We start from the raw sequence: 20,680 nt of genomic DNA, 5'->3' as shown, positions 1-20,680 counted from the left end.
CTCATATATCTCCCTCTGTGCCCCCCATAGACCAGCACACTGCTCTCCTGAAATACTCTGTGCTGCTGTCACCCTGCTCCCAGAATCCTTGCTGCCTGCCATCCTCGGTGACCGAAGACCCCATTCCTCTCCTCAGATCCCGTCCTGGCGATGTGTGAAAGCGAGGTGACAGGGGCCTGATATATGGTGGAAGGAGCAGGGTGACAGCAGCACAGAGTATTTCAGGAGAGCAGTGTGCTGGTCTATGGGGGGCACCCTGTTCGGTGCCAGGGATTGTACATAGAGTGCTGTGTTTTATACACATGGATGGACCGCCTGCTTGTCTGCTCCACAGAAATCCAGGAAACATTTCTGCTGATTGATGACCTGTTCTGATCCAGACTTTACATGGAAAGACAGTCAGTAACTTTGCAGGCCCCATCAAAATGGCTGCTCACTGTGTTCCTAGATGTCATCCTCTCTTTTCCCTTAGCAAGCACCCAGAAGGGGAGGAGAGGAGTGACATCACACCTATGTCAGCAGATTCCGCCCATAATTACTGCAGTGCAGTAATGTGAGCTAGTTGTACACTAGGTTTTTGTGCCAAATTTCAGTAGCTGCTCCCCCTAGTGTTAACAAGTGGAAATGCCAAACTTTTTAAAATTATTTTTCATATTTTACAAAATTAAAAACAAATGATAATATTTTTTAAGAAAATGTAAACATTAATAATTCTTTACATTTTTTCAATTGCTGAAAATTTTTTTTGGGGACGGCACCTTCCCTTTAAGCAGCTATTTTTATTATTTTTTGTCACTCTAGCAGTTTTTTTTACTTAGTCTTAGGCTGTGTGCCCATGTAGCGATTTTTAAGCGCTTTTGCCGCGATTTTCGGCGCAAAAACACTGCGAAAACGTTTAAAAATCGTGTACAGAACGCCCCCCATGCATTCCTATGGCATTCCGCACATGCTGTGCTAATGCTGCACTTTTTTCCGCGGTGGAACCGCATTGCGGAAAAAATCACAGCATGCTCATTCTTTTGTGCGGAATCGCAAAGAATTGCCGCGATTCCGCATCCATAGGAATGCATGAGAATCGCTTACTTCCCGCATGTGGCTATGCCCACCATGCGGGAAGTTAAGCGTCTCATGTGCGGTTGGTACCCACGGTGTGGAGGAGAGGAGACTGTCCTCCAGGCCCTGGGTACCATACCCCTGTAAAAAAAAGAATAAAAAATAAAAAAATCGGGGTATATTTACCTTCCGACGTCCCGCGCTGCATTCCCGGCCTAAGCGTTCCCAGTAATGCCTTGCGGCACGGTCCAGTGATGACGTAGTCTCGCGTGACTCTAGCGGTCTCGCGAGATCGCTATAGCAACGCGAGACTACGTCATCACAGGTCTCGCAAGGCATTACTGGGAACGCTGTGGCCCGGGAATGCAGTGCGGGACACCGGAAGGTAAATATACCCCGATTTTTTTATTTTTTTTAGCATTTTAACATTCTATCTTTTACTATTGATGCCGCATAGGCAGCCTCAATAGTAAAAAGCTGCTCACACTTGTCAAACACTATGTTTGACGAGTGTGACCAACCTGTCAATCACTTTCCAAGCGATGCTTCAAATCGCTTGGAAAGTGCTTGAATATCGCACGCGAAAATCGCGGCAAAATCGCAGTAAAATCGCAGTGAAATCGCGTGGAAAAAAACTGCGCAATTTCTGGGAAGGAGTCCGGTTTTTAGTGAGTGTTAATATTGGCTTTCAGCCCTATATATATTTTATTACTATTTATTTATTTTTTATTATTATACACTGCTCAAAAAAATAAAGGGAACACTTAAACAACAGAATATAACTCCAAGTCAATCAAACTTCTGTGAAATTAAACTGTCCACTTAGGAAGCATCACTGATTGACAATAAATTTCACATGCTGTTGTGAAAACGGAATAGACAACAGATGGAAATTATTGGCAATTATCAAGACACCCTCAATAAAGGAGTGGTTCTGCAGGTGGGGACCACAGACCACATCTGTGCACCAATGCTTTCTGGCTGGTGTTTTGGTCACTTTTGAATGTTGGTTGTGCTTTCACATTCATGGTAGCATGAGACAGACTCTACAACCCACACAAGTGGCTCAGGTAGTGCAGCTCATCCAGGATGGCACATCAATGCGAGCTGTGGCAAGAAGGTTTGCTGTGTCTGTCAGCGTAGTGTCCAGAGGCTGGAGGCGCTACCAGGAGACAGGCCAGTACACCAGGAGATGTGGATGGGGCCGTAGGAGGGCAACAACCCAGCAGCAGGACCGGTACCTCAGCCTTTGTGCAAGGAGGAACAGGTGGAGCACTGCCAGAGCCCTGAAAAATGACCTCCAGGCAGGCCACAAATGTGCATGTGTCTGCACAAACGGTTAGAAACCGACTCCATGAGGATGGTCTGAGGGCCTGACATCTACAGATGGGTGTTGCGCTCACAGCCCAACACCATGCAGGACGCTTGACATTTGCCACAGAACACCAGGACTGGCAAATTTGCCACTGGCGCCCTGTGCTCTTCACAGATGAAAGCAGGTTCACTCTGAGCACATGTGACGTGACAGAGTCTGGAGATGCCGAGGAGAGCGATCTGCTGCCAGCAACATCCTTCAGCGTGACCGATTTGGCAGTGGATCAGTAATGGTTTGGGGTGCCATTTCTTTGGAGGGCCATACAGTGTTGGGCAGTGAGCACAACCCCCATTTGTGGATGTCGGGCACTCAGACCATCCTCAAGGAGTCGGTTTCTAACTGTTTGTGTAGACACATGCACATTTGTGGCCTGCTGGAGGTCATTTTGCAGGGCTCTCGCAGTGCTCCTCCTATTCCTCCTAGCACAAAGGCTGAGGTAGCGGTCCTGCTGCTGGGTTGTTGCCCTCCTATGGCCCTTTCCACATCTCCTGCTGTACTGGCCTGTCTCCTGGTAGCGCCTCGAGCCTCTGGACACTACACCGACAGACACAGCAAGCCTTCTTGCCACAGCTCGCATTGATGTGCCATCCTGGATGAGCTGCACTACCTGAGCCACTTGTGTGGGTTGTAGAGTCCGTCTCATGCTACCATGAATGTGAAAGCACAACCAACATTCAAAAGTGACCAAAACACCAACCAGAAAGCATTGGTACACACATGTGGTCTGTGGTCCCCACTCCTTTATTGAGGGTATCTTGATAATTGCCAATAATTTCCATCTGTTGTCTATTCCATTTGCACAACAGCATGTGAAACTGATTGTCAATCAGTGTTGCTTCATAAGTGGACAGTTTGATTTCACAGAAGTTTGATTGACTTGGAGTTATATTCTGTTGTTTAAGTGTTCACTTTAATTTTTTTGAGCAGTGTATATTTCTTTGTGTTTTACACTTTTGGATAGTCAATGAGCATTTATAGAGGTGATATACATTTAAATAGAACTAGATATATACAACCATTTTAATACATTTTTTCTATTTATTTACACTCCCTGACAGAAGTTATGTTGCTTACCCATGTTATGTAAATAAAAGCTTATAACCTGACGTTAAATTCATCCATTGGTTGTATAAATTATTGTTTTGAATGCTGAAACCCTCCGAAATGTGGTTTAGGTTAAGAAAATAAATTGGCATCAATGCAGAATTATTATCATTTAATGGACACAGAATGGTCAGATTAAAAGTTTTGTCGCCTGGTCATATAATGCACCCAATCCTAGTTTACATCCTCACCTGTGCTCAGTAAATGATCGGTTAATTAGTGGGTGTGTATAAAAAGAAACCCAGCACCCCAGACCTTCATTTGAGCTGCAACTTGAGCTTTGACAACATGCCATAAATCCACCCTGTGACCAAAGCCTGGATAATCAAGAGGATGAAGACCAGATCCACTGCAGAGGTGGCTGGTACCATTAATATGTCTCAGCATCAAGTACAAAGAATAAAAAAAAGATTCAAAGAGACTGGATATGTGTTTGACCAGCCCAGGTCCGGCAGACCCCGCAAGACAACTGCTCAGGAGGAACGTTTGTTGGTTAGAAAATCCAAAGCCAGCCCCTCTTCCACTGCAGCAGAGCTCCAACAGGCATGGCCACCTCAAGTCTCTGTGTCAACTAGAACAGTTTGTAGGATTCTGTCTCGAAATGTCCTCCATGGTCAAATCAGTGCCCAGAAGCCAGCACTAAACAAAAGGCAAATAAACCGTGTGGCATCTGCAAAGCCCCACAGCCTGCTAAACAGACGGACGCTGGAAAAGTGGCAGAAGGTGGATTTCTCTGATGAATCTTCAGTAGAATTACACCACAGCCACCACAAGTACTGCAGGAGATCTACTGGAGCCCGTATGGATCCAAAATACACCCAGAAAACAGTTACATTTGGTGGTGGAAAGATCATGGTCCGGGGTTACATTCAGTATGGGGGTGTGCGAAACATTTGCAAGGTGGAAGGCAATATCAATAGCCTAAAATATCAAGAAGTATTAGCTACCTCTTATATTCCAGATCATAAAAGGGGTCAAATTCTGCAGCAGGATGGTGCTCCATCTCTACAACAAAGTTCCTCCAGGCAAAAAAGATCAAGGTGCTCAAGGACTGGCCAGCCCAGTCACCAGACATGAACATCATTGAGCATGTTTGGGGTGGGATGAAAGAGGAAGCTTGGAAGACAAAACCAAAGAATCTAGATGAACTCTGGGAGGCATGTAAGACTGCATTCTTTCCTATTCCTGATGACTACATAATAAATTGTATGAATCATTGTTGAACCGCATGGATGCAGCCCTTCAAGCTCATGGAAGTCACACAAAATATTAAATATGACTAATAGCACCACAACTTCATTCACCAATGTTATGCAACAAATATTTGTATTTTAAGTTAATTATTTGTTTGAATATCACATTACTTTCTGTGGGCGACAAAACTTTTGTCTTGCCAAAATCTGACCATTCTGTGTCCATTAAATGATCAATATTTCTGCATAAATGGCAATTTATTTTCTTAACCTAAACCACATTTCGGAGGGTTTCCGCTTTCAAAAGAATAATTTATAAAAGCAATGGATGAATTTAACGTCAGGTTATAAGCTTTTATTTATATAACATGGATAAGTGACATAACTTCTGTCAGGGAGTGTATTATTATTATAAATTTTTTTCAATTTTTTAACCAAAAAAAAAATTCTCTAATGGATTGTATCAATATGTATATGTGCTGTGATAAGATTTAGTAAAATATATTTATTTTTTGGTCGGCTGATTTTATTTGATATATATATCTATTTATGTATGTATATATAATCCAAGTACGGGCACATTCCGTTCTAGTGCTATCATTTACCACTGTTTAAATAAAGGTAATTTTTATAAATATATTATTGCATTTTTATTTCATTTTTAAACCATAAATTTGGGTTGGTTCTCTTTTGATGGCCCCTACCCAGTCTATTAATATCAGCGCACAGCTGTCTGCTTAGCCGTTGCTAGTTATTAAAAATAAGGGGGTCCTCATGCTTTTTTTGGGGTCCCCCCATTTTTTAATAGCTAGTAAAGGCTGTGAGATGATATTAATAGCCTGGGAAGCACCATGTTTATTGCCCTCTTCCCAGACTATTAAGACCAGCTCTCAGCTGTCTTCTTTCCCTCAGCTGGTTATTAAAAATAAGGGGGCCTCACTCCATTTTTAATTATTTATTAGCTAAGTTCATGTGCAGAAAAATACACACGCAAAGCAGTGATTAAATAGCTCACTGACATATTTCTTTTTATCATCTATCTATATTAAAAATTCATTCCAAAAAAGGCAGCACTCCATAGTAACTTTTTTCAAAGTGGTAGGTGAGTTTTATTCAGCCCACATATCAAGGCAATGTTTTGGCTCAACTGACCCTTTCTCAAGTAGTGGGTGTCTATATGTAAATAACAGCGTTTTTTTTATATATATAAATAACAGTGTTTTTTCAAGAGTTGCAGCAATATTGTGACTGATGGTCATAAGATTAATATATTAGTGGCCTTATATGGTTTATGTAAAAACGCTGGTTAAAAACCTGATATGGATGTGGATAAAGGCTTAATAGCATTATATGACATTCTGCCACACACAATATGGCGTCTTTGAGGTGATGCAGAGAGAGGAAATGCCACACATGCTTTCTATTGGCTGGCTGCACCTGACAGAGCTAATGACTCATAGCACATGCTCAGTTGAGCTATAGGAACGCCAGATATAGCGTTCTCTGTGTGGTGGTATGTAAACCAAAGGGATTATGAGACACTGTAATACTGTATGACTAAATGTGCAATCACAAAAACACTAATAAGATGAAGTTAATGCAAAATATAAAGATTGTATTGAGCACAAAGCACTTTTTGTACTGTTTGCACTTATGGAGCCTATTGACTATAGTGAAAGAAACTGTATGTACTGAATTGTAATTTCTTGTATTGTTAAATGATTGACAATTGAGAGATTGGTATATGGTCTATAAAAAGACACTTTTTTGTACCACCCACTGCTTGAGAATGGCTCAGTTGAGCCGAAACGTTGCCTTGATATGTGGGCTGAATAAAACTCACCTACCACTTTGAAAAAAGTTACTATGGAGTGCTGCCTTTATTTGGAATGAATATTGAAATTGTGGCTGAAAATACCGTATTTTTCCGACCATAAGACGCACTTTTTTCCCCCAAAATTTTGGGGGAAAGTGGGGGGTGCGTCTTATGGTCGCAATACACGGTCTAACCTGGTGGCTGGTGGCAGCGGGCGGGGCTCTGCGGTGCGGTGGTGGCAGCGGGCGGCGCTCTGCGGTGCGCTGGTGGCAGCGGGCTGTGCTCCGGTGCAGGGGCGGCGGCTCCGCCGGCATTTCTTCGCAGCCCAGAGGCCCCCGCAGTTCCCTTGCTGGCCGCCGCCATGTTGCGGTGGCCTCCGGGAGCATGGACGCCGGGAAGATGGCCGCCGGTCCGGGTACGGCACATGCGCAGCTTCAGATCTCGTCCCGAGATCTCGGGGGACGAGATCTCGTTGCCGAGATTTGAATCTCGTCCCCTGAGATCTCGGGACGAGATCTGATCCCGCGCATGCGCCGTCCCCGGACCGGCGGCCATCTTTCCGGCATCCATGCTCCCGGAGGCCACCGCAACATGGCGGCGGCCAGCAAGGGAACTGCGGGGGCCTCCGGGCTGCGAAGAAATGCCGGCGGAGCCGCCCTTGCGCCGGAGCACAGCCCGCTGCCACCACTGCACCGCAGAGCGCCGCCCGCTGCCACCACCGCAGAGCCCACCTGCCCCAGCCCCAGCACTGCTGCCCCTGCCCCAGCACAGCTGCCACCACCGCAGAGCCCACCTGCCCCAGCACAGCTGCCCCTGCCTCAGCACTGCTGCTGCAGCAGCCCCAGTACAGCTGCCCCTGCCCCAGCACTGCTGCCCCTGCCCCAGCACTGCTGCCCCTGCCCCAGCACAGCTGCCACCACCGCAGAGCCCACCTGCCCCAGCACAGCTGCCTCTGCCCCAGCACAGCTGCCCCTGCCTCAGCACAGCTGCCCCAGCACTGCTGCCCCTGCCCCAGCACAGCTGCCCCTACCTCAGCACAGCTTCCCCAGCCTCAGCACAGCTGCCCCAGCACAGCTGCCCCTACACCAGCGCAGCTGCCCCAGCACAACTAACCTGCCCCAGCACAGAGCCGCCACCGCACGAGCCTGGACCACTGAATGACCCCTGTGACTACTTCTCCACCTGTGCCGGATCCCTTCCCAGGTAAGCTGAATTCGGACTGTAAGACGGACCCCCATTTGACACATTATTTTTTTCCCCCTATTTTCCTACTGAAAATTGGGGTGCGTCTTATGGTCCGGTGCGTCTTATAGTCCGAGAAATACGGTAGCACTTTCTGCCAGGGGCTCCAGGCACCCGAAGCTAAGTACTGTGCCGTTTCCTTTTTTTCTATATATTAAAAATTGCTTTATTAGTTTATAAACTAGCTTGAAATCATATAGAATTACAGTATGTAAAAACTGATGTTAAAAACGGATTGCATACCAATGTCATATGGATGCTACTTGATGAAAATCGCATTGTACTCAAATGACACTCATCCTGCTTTTCCGGAACAACATCGGAGTGATTTTATTTACGCAGAAGAGTGCCAGCCCTAATAACTTATCATGGAGGTTTAATTTAACTCCATTATAAATGAGAAGCCCCCATATACATAAGAGGAAAGTCAGCCAAAGCCCTATGGTCTGGTCAACCATCTAATGTGGATGTGGCCCTCGGACCAAACAGATGTAGTTTTCCTGACAAAGCTCTGTCGAAGTCCTCGTTTTAGTGCTGTCCCAGCAGCTCCACTTCTGGCTTATGCTGGACACAAACATTTTTCCATTGTCTGCACGCCATCATGGCTGCTTGGGGCCCCGTCACACATAGCAACTCACCAGCGATCCCGACAAGGATATGAACGTGTCAGGATCACTGGTGTGTCGCTACCTGATCGCTGGTGAGCTGCCAAACAGGCAGATCTCAGCAGCGATCAGGACAGCGACACGCGGGTAACAAGCGACGCACGTCACTTAGTTACCCACAGTGTACGTTAAGATACCAGCGCGCTGGTGCAGGGAGCTGGTAACCAAGGTAAACATCGGGTTTCTAAGCGCGGCGCTTAGAAACCCGATGTTTACCTTGGTTACCAGGCTCCAGCTCGCTGATCACTGGTCTCCCGCCTGTCACACGCAGCGATGCATGCTGGCCAGCGGGAGACCAACGATCAAAAAATGTCCAGCCCATTCGAGCAAGATCAGGGATACCTGGCAGGGGGGGACGGTCGCTGATAAGTGTCACACACAGCGATCTCGCTGGTGAGATCGCTGTTACGTCACAAAACTTGAGTCGGGGGGCTTAACTGACTCAATTTAATAGCTAAGCCAGCCCCCTCCTCTGCAACAGTCAATGCACAAGTAAAGAGGGTAGCTTATCTATTGAGATCTGCTGTACATATAGCCACCTTTGCATGTCTGCAGAGCATATGCCAGAAACAAAACTCAAAGGAGCCAAGGCTGGCACTGATATCTCAAGATCAGGCACTTGTATTAAAAATCTATGAGCGAGTTGTATCTGTGATAGTATCTGTCATCAGTTAGTAGTGATAATTAAATAATTAAATATAATATGGAATGGATCTGTTCTTTATTATTATTATTTTTTTGAGCAGTATATTTATATATGGTTTCACTGGTCTGATAATATATATTTGTGTTACTGTAGCTTTCTGATTTTTCACCATACTTTGAACAAATAGTTCAAGGTATACTCAACTTATAGATGTCCTGACATTCTGTTTCCAGGCTCCTACTGGTGTCTGTGCTACCTTTTCCATTTGAACGTTACATCGAATAAATTTTTGTCTTCCATTTTTTTTGGATGTCCGTACGTATTGCATATCTATATTTAGTGCATGTCTTTTTCTATTAGTAATAATGTCATTTGTTTTTCTTTTGCAGATAACGTAGGGAATGGGGCATAGTTTTCTCCTCTTTTTATCCCTTTTTCTTCCCCCTTCTTTTTTCTTTTTTCACTTTTTTGTTATTTGTCACTTCTATTGTTCATTTTTAGTCCATTTTTTATTTATTTTTTTGTTATTTTTCAGTTTTATTTTTTTGTTTTTCAATTATATATTTTTTTCCCCTTATCCTGTTTAATATTTTTGTTTTTCCCTTTCTTTTTGTGTTTTTTTTCCTTTTTCTTGTATTTTTTTCTAAGCTATTATTTCTATTTCATGAACTGCTTTATATGCGTTTATGCACACTTTAACTCAGACACACTGGTCATGAATTCATCTCTTTGCGCACGTGAGGACTTCTGCATCGGCTTGCTTCGGTAATATCCACGAAATAAAACAGGGGTCCTTGAACTTTAGCATCATGCTTTTTTCATATGGCGATCTGTTTATCTTATGGATTTTCATAATTGCAAAAGGTTTTTTTAACCCCTCTTTTTCTGCATAGAAGGTATTCATTAGCCCAGGATACTTTTGCATTGAAAGGTATTCATTAGCCAGGAGCTTTTGTATGACTATGTTGCATCTTTATATTGTTGTTTATTGTAATTTTTACATCTTTGTTTTTCTTGTTTATTTAGAGTTAACCTTTGATAAAGGCCAGATGGGCCGAAACGTTGGGGCATAAATATTCTGCTGTAACAAGTTTATATATTGGCTATGAATTCCCAGTGCATAATGAGCAATATGCTGTAATGAAATAAATAAATGTATTTTTGGAAGCGACTTTGTTTTGGACATTTTTCTAATCTTTTTGAGTGCTAGAGGTGTCTTGACAACATTGATTCTATTATTTTCCTCCGAGCAACACGCTTCTTTTTTTTACGAGTGCAAGTAGGACCTTGACTTCTCATTTTTGGTTGCATCGAATAAGTGGCCAGTGTTGGTTAAAGTGGTCTGTACAGTTGGAAAAGGATGTGCAGAGCCAGTGCCTGTACATTTTGGTCTGGGCTTTACAGAAAAGTGACAGTTGCAGCCAGTCACTGGTGGCAGTGGTGACACGTTGGTCACTGTTGTGTCCGGTGATTGGTTGCAACAGTGAAACGCTTTTCTTGCATGCTACATCATTTAAAAAATAGTGAGAAGGTAACAACTCTTTAAGAGAGATCAAAGTGAGATTAGAGCAAAAACCCTATGACATGTGATTCTGTTTGAATCCGGTCGCTGTTGATCAAGATGTCGGCAGCACAATGAATTGAATGCAATTCACCCCATGCATACAGGCAATGCACATACTGGGCTGCAAGCCTTATAGGAAACAATGGATGACAGGGAGAATATCTGAGTTTTGATCCTGCTGCCATCTCACACAACCACAGCACTGATTGAATGCGGATGATTAACTGCAGGAGATACTGCATTTACGCTGACTGAACAAGTCACAGTCCTGAGCAGCAACATAAGAAGGAGCAAGACTCAGCACCCGCAGTAAATAGAGTCGAGTTACAGCCAGAGATGGACATTCTACAGTACAACTATCCTTCTACTGGCAGGACGTTTCTAGAAGAAAAAAAATGACATTTCACTTCCCAGGCATGCATGTCTGTCCCCATCAGTGACTTTGAACATGATGAAAGCAGAAAGAAACAAGGAAAATGGCTCGATGAAGAAAGAAGTGAAGTATGCACTGTAGGGATTAAACTCGCTCAGGAGCCACGGGAGTCAATCAGGAGGCACGTTCCTTTAAAAGTTCATAGGGTTTATTGCTTCATAACCCATAAAGCAGCACATAACACAAAGAATAGCCTTTAGGTCAGGCGAAAACAAGCATAAATGTCCATTATTTCGGGCTCAGTCCTGGAGCCTCAGCAAAACACAGGAGGCTAATCCCTCCTCACATACAGCCAATATCCATAGGCCTCCCCGGGTCAGCAGCCTCAGCACATGGTCTTCAGGAAGGTAGCACACCTTCCTCCACCTAGGCCTGCCGGGACCTTCCACATGGCCCAATCAGATCCATGCGCTCTCTCTCATGTGACCGGACCACAGGTACCTAATATGGTCCATAACCACACCCACAGGTGATCACATGGCTATGACCTCACTAAAGGTCCTATTACACACGCAGCCACACACAGGCTTCCCTGACACATTGTAACGGAAACGTCAGCAGTACCTCTGCTGATCAGTACACATATTCAAGCTTCCATCACAAGGCCACCTATGGTCTTGGGATACATAACGGTCATTCAGCATCCTATACCTATTACCACAATGGATATGCCTGTAGGTCCGTCCTGGGACACCCACACAGCGCCCCCTAGCGGTCATAGTGGTCACTACACCACATACCTCACCCCTCTGTTCAGACTTGTGGGGTTGAACACATGACATCACCCAGGGATCTCGAGACCGGGCACCCATGTCACCTTGCCCTACAAGTCGATAGGACCATCTCCGTCTGTTTCGGTAGTCATACTGCATCATATTTATGATAGGCCTCCCCCACCCCAGGGGTCAGTATCTCGGCGTTGGGCTTTGGCCTTCCCGTCAACGTCCGTCAGCGTGACCAGACACTCTTTAGTCTCCCCCTTTTTGCAGTGCACTCCGTCACCCGACCTTTCTCTCACTGGCCGGCTCTCCCGGTTCGTACGGTCATGCGTCCCACGTCCGGTTGGGCTAACTGGCTGGTCTGAGTCTGACCCTCTGTCGCTACGTCCATCATCGGGTCTCGTGCCTATGCTACTAAGATTAGAACTGCCACTTGCGGACTCTCGACGTTCTTGCCTTCGACTACCTGTCCTTTCATTTTTTGGAGGATCCCTTCGGGTCCTTACACCTTGGGTTGGAGGTAGATGCCACCTGACGTTCTGTATCTGCTTATTCAACTGCAGTCGGTCCTGTCTTAGCTGCTCTCTCTCCTTCAGGTACGCTACCCGATATTCCAGGAGCATGCGAAGCTTCCCAATGCTTTCCATCCAGCCAACCACAATGACTGGAACCATGTAATCTTCAACAGCAACTTGGATTTCCCCAGCAAGTGGGATCTTCACTCTCTTCACACTGGATTGATTTACCATCTCCTGCATCACCTTTCCAAGTCTGCCAATGACTTTCCCCACCAGATTTCTGGGTACCGGAATTATGTCTTCCACAAAGCCCAGCCGACTTTGAGCTTCCCTTGCAAGCTCCAGACGTCGAGCGGCTTTCCTATTACGCAACACGAGCATCTGTTTCATGCGGAGACATTGTAGGTGCATCTCCTTCAGGACAGCTATCCTTCTCTCTGTGTCTTCCGTTTCTGCCAGTATCACCAACTGGTCTGTCTCTGGTGCCCAGCTCACACTATAGGCCTTTACTGCCTTTTTAAAGGTCTCATGCACACTCTCGCTGGCACATGCTTCTCGCACATCTTCGGGTAGATCCATCACGCACTTGAAGGTCGTGGACTTGCTCTCATCCTGGACAGATGGCTCTGGGTTCCCCACGGACACTTCCCTTAATACAGTTGTCCCGACCGGGGGAATATCTTGTTCAGCTTTCCGCTCCAAATCTTCAGGAGATTTTACCTCTTTGAGACCCCTTGCCAAGATGGGCTTTGGCAGTTCTGCCTTGCTATCAGTCAGGCACGGCTGCTGTAAGTCTTCGCCCAACAACTTCTTCTCCTGCAGAAGACCTCCTACCGTTTCTTTGAGCACTCTCACATCTTCTCTGAGGGTCTCATTCCCACCTTGCCACGTTGTCAGGTGACCTCTGAGCTCCAAGACCTCTCTCTCCAGCTCATCCACTCTGCGCTCGGCCGCTTGTCTCAGGGCCTTGACTGCTGAGAGCTCGGACTCTAGGTGGCGCAGCTGCTCCACCTGCGCGGAGTTGGCGACTTCATTACTCGCCACCTTCAGACACTCCCTCGCCAGCTGTTGACACATCTCTTAGTGCCCTTGCTCCAAGTCTCGGAGGTGCGCTTCTACCTGGTAACAACTGTCAACTTGCTCTTTCCACATGTATACTTCCTTTGTCAGGTTGTCAACTTGACCCTCTAGCTGTCGGGTGATAGCGGTCAAATTAGAGTCACTACTCCTCCTGTCATCCAAGAACAGCAAGCCCCCATTCACACAGTTGTCGGAACCTTTTTCTGGAGGTCCCCCGTCTCCCACGGTCACTTCTACCTCTGACCTGTCCACTTTAGGAGGCGTCACCGTCTCAATGTCTGCTAGCCCACCAGTAGAAAGGTCTCCATCCCCCTGCTGTAGAGGAACTCCCCTCTCCCACAAACCAGAGAACAGTCTAGAGTCCCGGCCTATAACCACTGCACACGACAGATTCGGAACTATCACGACATCCTATCCTGCAATGTCCCAGCCTATCTCAAAGACTACCCTGGCCACTGGACAATCCTTAGTGCCCCCGTGGTTGCACGTGATCCCAACCTTTCTGCCGGGTATCTCAGGAGCAACCTTCAGTAGAGTCACCGGGCTCTCAGGGTCGACCAGACCAACCACGTCTTCGTTATTTACCTGGAGGCCACACCCCCGTAGCATTGTGCTGGCTGGGTAGTTCACCAGGCAGATTGGACAGACATAGGACATTTGCCCCTGGCAACAGTTCGTCTGTACCACCCCTTTCACGCCGGGATGCTCCTCCCCCTTTTGGGCCACTGTCCCCTTTTTGGACTTCATCTCCCACTGGGACTCCACCCCTTTTTGGGTTACCACCCCAATTTGGGTCACGGCCCCCTTTTGGGACTCCACCCCATTTTGGGCTACCACCCCGATTTGGGTCACTGTCCCCTTATGGGACTCCACCCCCTTTTGGGCTACCACTCCGATTTGGGCCACCGCCCCCTTTCGGGATTTCCCCATGTCTGTTCTGCAGAACTTCTTATGCCACAGTTCACACAGTACAGTTTGTCTTTTTGGGCTGCTACTGGCCCTTTAAACACGACACCACACCAGTTCCTCCTGGCGCTGCCACAGCTCCTGCTGTCACAAATCACCGGCACCTCCGGCTGCTGTTCACACACACAGCGGCTGGTGTCACTGCAGCTCCTGCTGCGCCATCTTCGTGGACCCGCCGATCCACTGGAAGCTGCTTGTCCCCTTCGTAACTCCGCCGAGTTACAGGAAGCCGCTTGTCACCTACGTGACTCAACCTGAGCCACCGCAGGCTGAGTTGAGAAAAAAAAAAAACACCACACAAAAAAATCACGTGTCCTGTCTGTGTGCTTATCAGGACGTTCCGTCTCCGCCTGAGACCGTCCAACACACAGGGCGCACCGGGTGCTATTCAGGGAGTGGCCCTCCTCCCAAATCACGTGTCCTGTCTGTGTGCTTATCAGGACGTTCCGTCTCCGCCTGAGACCGTCCAACACACAGGGCGCACCGGGTGCTATTCAGGGAGTGGCCCTCCTCCCAAATCACGTGTCCTGTCTGTGTGCTTATCAGGACGTTCCGTCTCCGCCTGAGACCGTCCAACACACAGGGCGCACCGGGTGCTATTCAGGGAGTGGCCCTCCTCCCAGGGTTTCCCAACACACCGGCCTCACCAGGTCCAGGGGCTCAGCAGGTTCTATTCAGGACATCCATCTCCGCCTGAAACTGCCCAACACTCACGCCTCACCAGGTCCAAGGTCATACCATGTGCTTCAGGGAGACGATTCTTCTCCTAGAACCTCCCAACACTGACCCTCCAGGACCTTGCTCACTGAACCCTCCAGGTACAGTACACAATCTTACTCACTGACCCAGGTCAGTACCACACGAACACCAGTCCGTTGCCTGTGTCGGCCACACAGGTCCTCGGGTACCTTTTCTCCACCGAGGCACCCTAGCACAATTCACAGTCTCTTTCTCACTGACCCCGGTCAGTATTACTCACGGTTTTCCAGACCGTCTGCTCTCCTGGCTCAAAGCCGCCAGGACGGCAACATGTGCTTCCTGGAACCGTTACCCGCAGTCTGTCACCAATTGTAGGGATTCAACTCGCTCAGGAGCCACGGGAGTCAATCAGGAGGCACGTTCCTTTAAAAGTTCATAGGGTTTATTGCTTCATAACCCATAAAGCAGCACATAACATAAGGAATAGCCTTTAGGTCAGGCGAAAACAAGCATAAATGTCCATTATTTCGGGCTCAGTCCTGGGGCCTCAGTGAAACACAGGAGGCTAATCCCTCCTCACATACAGCCAATATCCATAGGCCTCCCCGGGTCAGCAGCCTCAGCACATGGTCTTCAGGAAGGTAGCACACCTTCCTCCACCTAGGCCTGCCGGGACCTTCCACATGGCCCAATCAGATCCATGCGCTCTCTCTCATGTGACCGGACCTCAGGTACCTTATATGGTCCATAACCACACCCACAGGTGATCACATGGCTATGACCTCACTAAAGGTCCTATTACACACACAGCCACACACAGGCTTCCCTGAAACCCTGACACATTGTAACGGAAACGTCAGCAGTACCTCTGCTGATCAATACACATATTCAAGCTTCCATCACAAGGCCACCTATGGTCTTGGGATACATAACGGTCATTCAGCATCCAATACCTATTACCACAATGGATATGCCTGTAGGCCCGTCCTGGGACACCCACACAGCGCCCCCTAGCGGACATAGTGGTCACTACACCACAGTACGGACAACCAAAAAAAAAACAATGAAACAGCATAGGTGACAAAAATCCCCATCTTATCAGCATCAGTCCAATAGCATGATATAAAGAGCCAAACGTACATACCATGTCACTATGACTGCACCCTGTATGTGTGTATATATCCTCATATCTAGTCAACCCTTGCTCAGGCCATACAATGGGTCTTGGCTCTTATTTAATAATAAAGCTAAAACATGTTTTATCGGTTAAAACATGTTATGTTAGTGCACACAAACCAGTGGGAATACAGCCTTTTTATTAAAAAAAATGTGTACAAGCAATGGTACAAATGTCATCATCACAAGTCCGACATTGTAATAACTAGAAATGCATACAGAAAGAAGGAAAACCAGGGAAGGATGCTCCCCCCTCACCTCCTTGAGTCGCTCCATGTCCTTGAGGTAGAAACCAATGTAGAAAAGACTCAGGTAGGAATTTACAAACTGGAACTTAGTAGGAAAGAAAAAAACACAGCTTGTAATAGGTTTCAGAATACAAGATTGGTCTTAAAAAGGAGTTATCCAGGATGAGAAAAAGAATCTGCCACATCAGCTTCTCGTATTACTGCCTAAATGCAGCAGGTGAATAGGGCTGAACAGCATTACCAGGCATGGTCCATAGGCAGACTCTTTCTAATCCTGGTGAACCCCTTTAAATCTCAATTCATGCAATACAGAACGTACACAGGCTATTAAAATAGCTTCTAATATATAAATGCTTGATGACACTTCTGTATTCTCCTGTATGAATATACAGTTGTAGCAAGCTTAAAATGAAGGCTCATCGGCATGACTCTTCACTTGGCACGCTGAACGTTCAAATGCACAATGTCTGGTACAGTCACTACCATACAAGATAAATGAATGTCCCTGCTAAAAATATTTAGGATTGAGAGTCCTCAGTGGTTGATACCTTTTAATGGCTAACTGAAAAGATGGTAACAAATTGCAAGCTTTCCAGACTACTCAGGTCTCTTCATCAGGCTTTGACTAATCTAATATATAAAGCTCAATGTGTGTGTGTATGTATGTATGTACAGTATGTATGTATGTATGTATGTATGTATGTATGTATGTATGTATGAATGTCCGGGATTGGCATCCGCACTGTCGCAGCTACAGCCATAAAATTTTGCACAGTCACACATCTGGACCCCGAGAGCTTCATAGGCTATGTTGTGAGGCAAAATTTTAACCCCACGCGTTCCAATTCACCAAACCTTTTTGCCCCTATCTACATAATGGGAAAAAAGTGAAAGGAAAAGTGTTGGAGGCAAATTGACAGCTGCCAGATGTGAACAAGGGGGACTGAAACAATGAGAGTGATGGTGCCAAAGAGTATATACCGTACAGTTGCTAAGGTGGGGCCCTGACATGGGATACTCACCACACACGGGGATATGAACACACACACACAAAATGCGCCACACACTACCACGTGCTTCAACACATATACCACCCTCAGCACACATTTCACCACACATACACCAACCTCGCCACATAAAAGTCGAAACACAAAAGTCACCACTCAAAACTCGCCACGCTGTCCCAGAGCTGTTTAAAAGATGAAAAATGAGCTGTGATTGGTTGCTATCAGCAACAGTTTTCTTTGTAGACAGTTGTGGTAAATGAGGCCTATTATTTTTATCATTTCTATGGTGGTATCGTCCTTCTGTAAAGCTGGAAATAACACAATTTATTACCGTGCCAACACAGACCACCCTCTGACACAGACTGCAGGGGGAGCCCAGTATCACACAGGATAGGATTAGATACACGGCTCAGCAGTCAGTATCACACAGGATAGGATTAGATACACGGCTCAGCAGTCAGTATCACACAGGAGAGGATTAGACACACAGCTCAGCAGTCAGTATCACACAGGATAGGATTAGATACACAGCTCAGCAGTCAGTATCACACAGGATAGGATTAAATACACGACTCAGCAGTCAGTATCACACAGGATAGGATTAGATACACAGCTCAGCAGTCAGTATCACACAGGATAGGATTAGATACACGGCTCAGCAGTCAGTATCACACAAGATAGGATTAGATACACAGCTCAGCAGTCAGTATCACACAGGATAGGATTAGATACACAGCTCAGCAGTCAGTATCACACAGGAGAGGATTAGTCACATGGCTCAGCAGGCAGTAGCACACAGGATAGGATTAGATACACGGCTCAGCAGTCAGTATCACACAGGAGAGGATTAGACACATGGCTCAGCAGGCAGTATCACACAGGATAGGATGAGATGAGATACACAGCTCAGCAGACAGTATCACACAGGATAGGAATAGATACACAGCTGAGCAGTCAGTAACACACAGTATAGGAATAGATACATGGCTCAGCAGACAGTATCACACAGGATATGATTAGATACGCAGCTCAGCACACAGTATCTCAAAGAATAGTATTAGATACATGGCTCAGCAGACAGTATCACACAAAATAGGATTAGATACACAGCTCAGCAGTCAGTATCACACAGGAGAGGATTAGACACATGTCTCAGCAGGCAGTATCACACAGGAGAGGATTAGACACATGGCTCAGCAGGCAGTATCACACAGGACAGGATTAGATACGCAGCTCAGCATACAGTATTACACAGGATAGGATTAGATACACGGCTCAGCAGACAGTATCACACAGGATAGGAATAGATACACAGCTCAGCAGTCAGTAACACAGGGTATAGGAATAGATACATGGCTCAGCAGACAGTATCACACAGGATAGGATTAGATACGCAGCTCAGCACACAGTATCTCAAAGAATAGTATTAGATACACGGCTCAGCAGACAGTATCACACAGAATAGGATTAGATACACAGCTCAGCAGTCAGTATCACACAGGAGAGGATTAGACACATGTCTCAGCAGGCAGTATCACACAGGAGAGGATTAGACACATGGCTCAGCAGGCAGTATCACACAGGACAGGATTAGATACGCAGCTCAGCATACAGTATCACACAGGATAGGAATAGATACATAGCTCAGCAGTCAGTATCAGTATAGGAATAGATACATGGCTCAGCAGACAGTATCACACAGAATAGGATTAGATACATAGCTTAGCAGTCAGTATCACACAGGATAGGAATAGATACACGGCTCAGCAGACAGTATCACACAGGATAGGATTAGATACACAGCTCAGCAGACAGTATCACACAGAATAGTATTAGATACGCGGTTCAGCAGTCAGTATCACACAGGATAGGATTAGATACACAGCTCAGCAGTCAGTATCACACAGGATAGGATTAGATACACGGCTCAGCAGACAGTATCACACAGGATAGGATTAGATACACGGCTCAGCAGTCAGTATCACACAGGATAGGATTAGATACACGGCTCAGCAGTCAGTATCACACAGGATAGGATTAGATCCACGGTTTTTATGTGCAATATAATCATTATAATTTGTTATAACTAAACACAGTTGGTTACTATGCCCAGGCAACGCCGGGCTCTTCAGCTAGTACAACATATGACTAGACTAGTCCAGCCTGATGAAGAGACCTGAGTAGTCTTGAACGCTTGCAATGTGTTACCATCTTTTCAGTTAGCCATTAAAGTATCAACCACTGAGGACTCTCAATTCTGAATATTCTTCTATCTACTGGCTAACACGGTACAAAGATTTATATCTTTCCCAACCCACCTTTTCGGAAAAGTACTTACTAAAACAATTTTGATGATTAGATGTTTCTCATAGGCACTCTGTAAACGGTAATTCTCTGAAAATAAAATATTAAAGGGGAAGAAGGTGAATAAATATGGGAAATGGAAAATATCCATACATTAAACAGCATGGAAGAAAAATAAAGCTGGTCAGAGAAAACGGATGGGAAACTGACAGCCAAAACTTCAGCTAAGCAATTATACATTCCAAGCCAAAAGTTTTGATACGGACACAAATTTGGGTTTTCAAAAAGTTTACTACTTCACTTTTTATGGTGGCAATTTGCGTTAACTCTAGATTGCTATGAAAAGTGATCAGCTGAATTGCAAAAAAATTGCAGTCATTAATGGTCATGAAAATTGAAAAAAACAAAAACCTAGTCCACTGAATATTAAGCCATTCCACAAAATGACCTGTTTGCATCATTTCAGTGAACTTCTCTTTATTTAGCTCAGGAGAAAGTGTTAACAAGGACAAGGCAGCCTGTATCACTCTGTCATGCTGACTTGAATTAGAAGAGCATAATGGTTGCTGTAAAAGGGGGCTGATGTTTGAAATCATGGTCTTATCTCTTAAAAACAAGTGCATCATTGCTTTGTATCAAAAGGTCTTTAGAGGCAACTCAGGCAAGGACATTATTGCTTGCAAGATTGCCCCTAAATCAAACAGATTGCTTCTAAAGGCCCCGTCACACACAGCGATCTCGCTAGCGAGATCGCTGATTTTGTGACGCCACAGAGATCTCGCCAGTGAGATCGCTGATTTTGTGACGCCACAGCGATCTCGCCAGCAAGATCGCTGCGTGTGACAGGGATCAGCGACCGCCCCCCCCCCCCC

At 46.0% G+C, this 20,680-nt stretch overlaps 1 protein-coding gene across 2 annotated transcripts in view; it reads right to left on the bottom strand.

The window, feature by feature from the left end:
• ANO8 (anoctamin 8) overlaps window positions 1-20,680 on the bottom strand; it is a 191,471-nt gene that overhangs the window by 39,246 nt on the left and 131,545 nt on the right. For both annotated transcript variants that reach the window (XM_073551333.1, XM_073551334.1), the window contains exons 11-12: window positions 19,843-19,898; window positions 16,508-16,582 (exon numbers count right to left, since the gene is read on the bottom strand). In XM_073551333.1, the coding sequence (XP_073407434.1) occupies window positions 16,508-16,582; window positions 19,843-19,898 (131 nt within the window). The remainder of the gene's footprint in view (window positions 1-16,507; window positions 16,583-19,842; window positions 19,899-20,680) is intronic.

The sequence above is a fragment of the Dendrobates tinctorius genome, unplaced genomic scaffold (assembly GCF_039654945.1).
Source record: "Dendrobates tinctorius isolate UK_male_01 unplaced genomic scaffold, ASM3965494v1 ptg000175l, whole genome shotgun sequence".
Classification (NCBI taxonomy): domain Eukaryota; kingdom Metazoa; phylum Chordata; class Amphibia; order Anura; family Dendrobatidae; genus Dendrobates; species Dendrobates tinctorius.
This window is presented reverse-complemented; position numbering and strand designations above follow the sequence as displayed.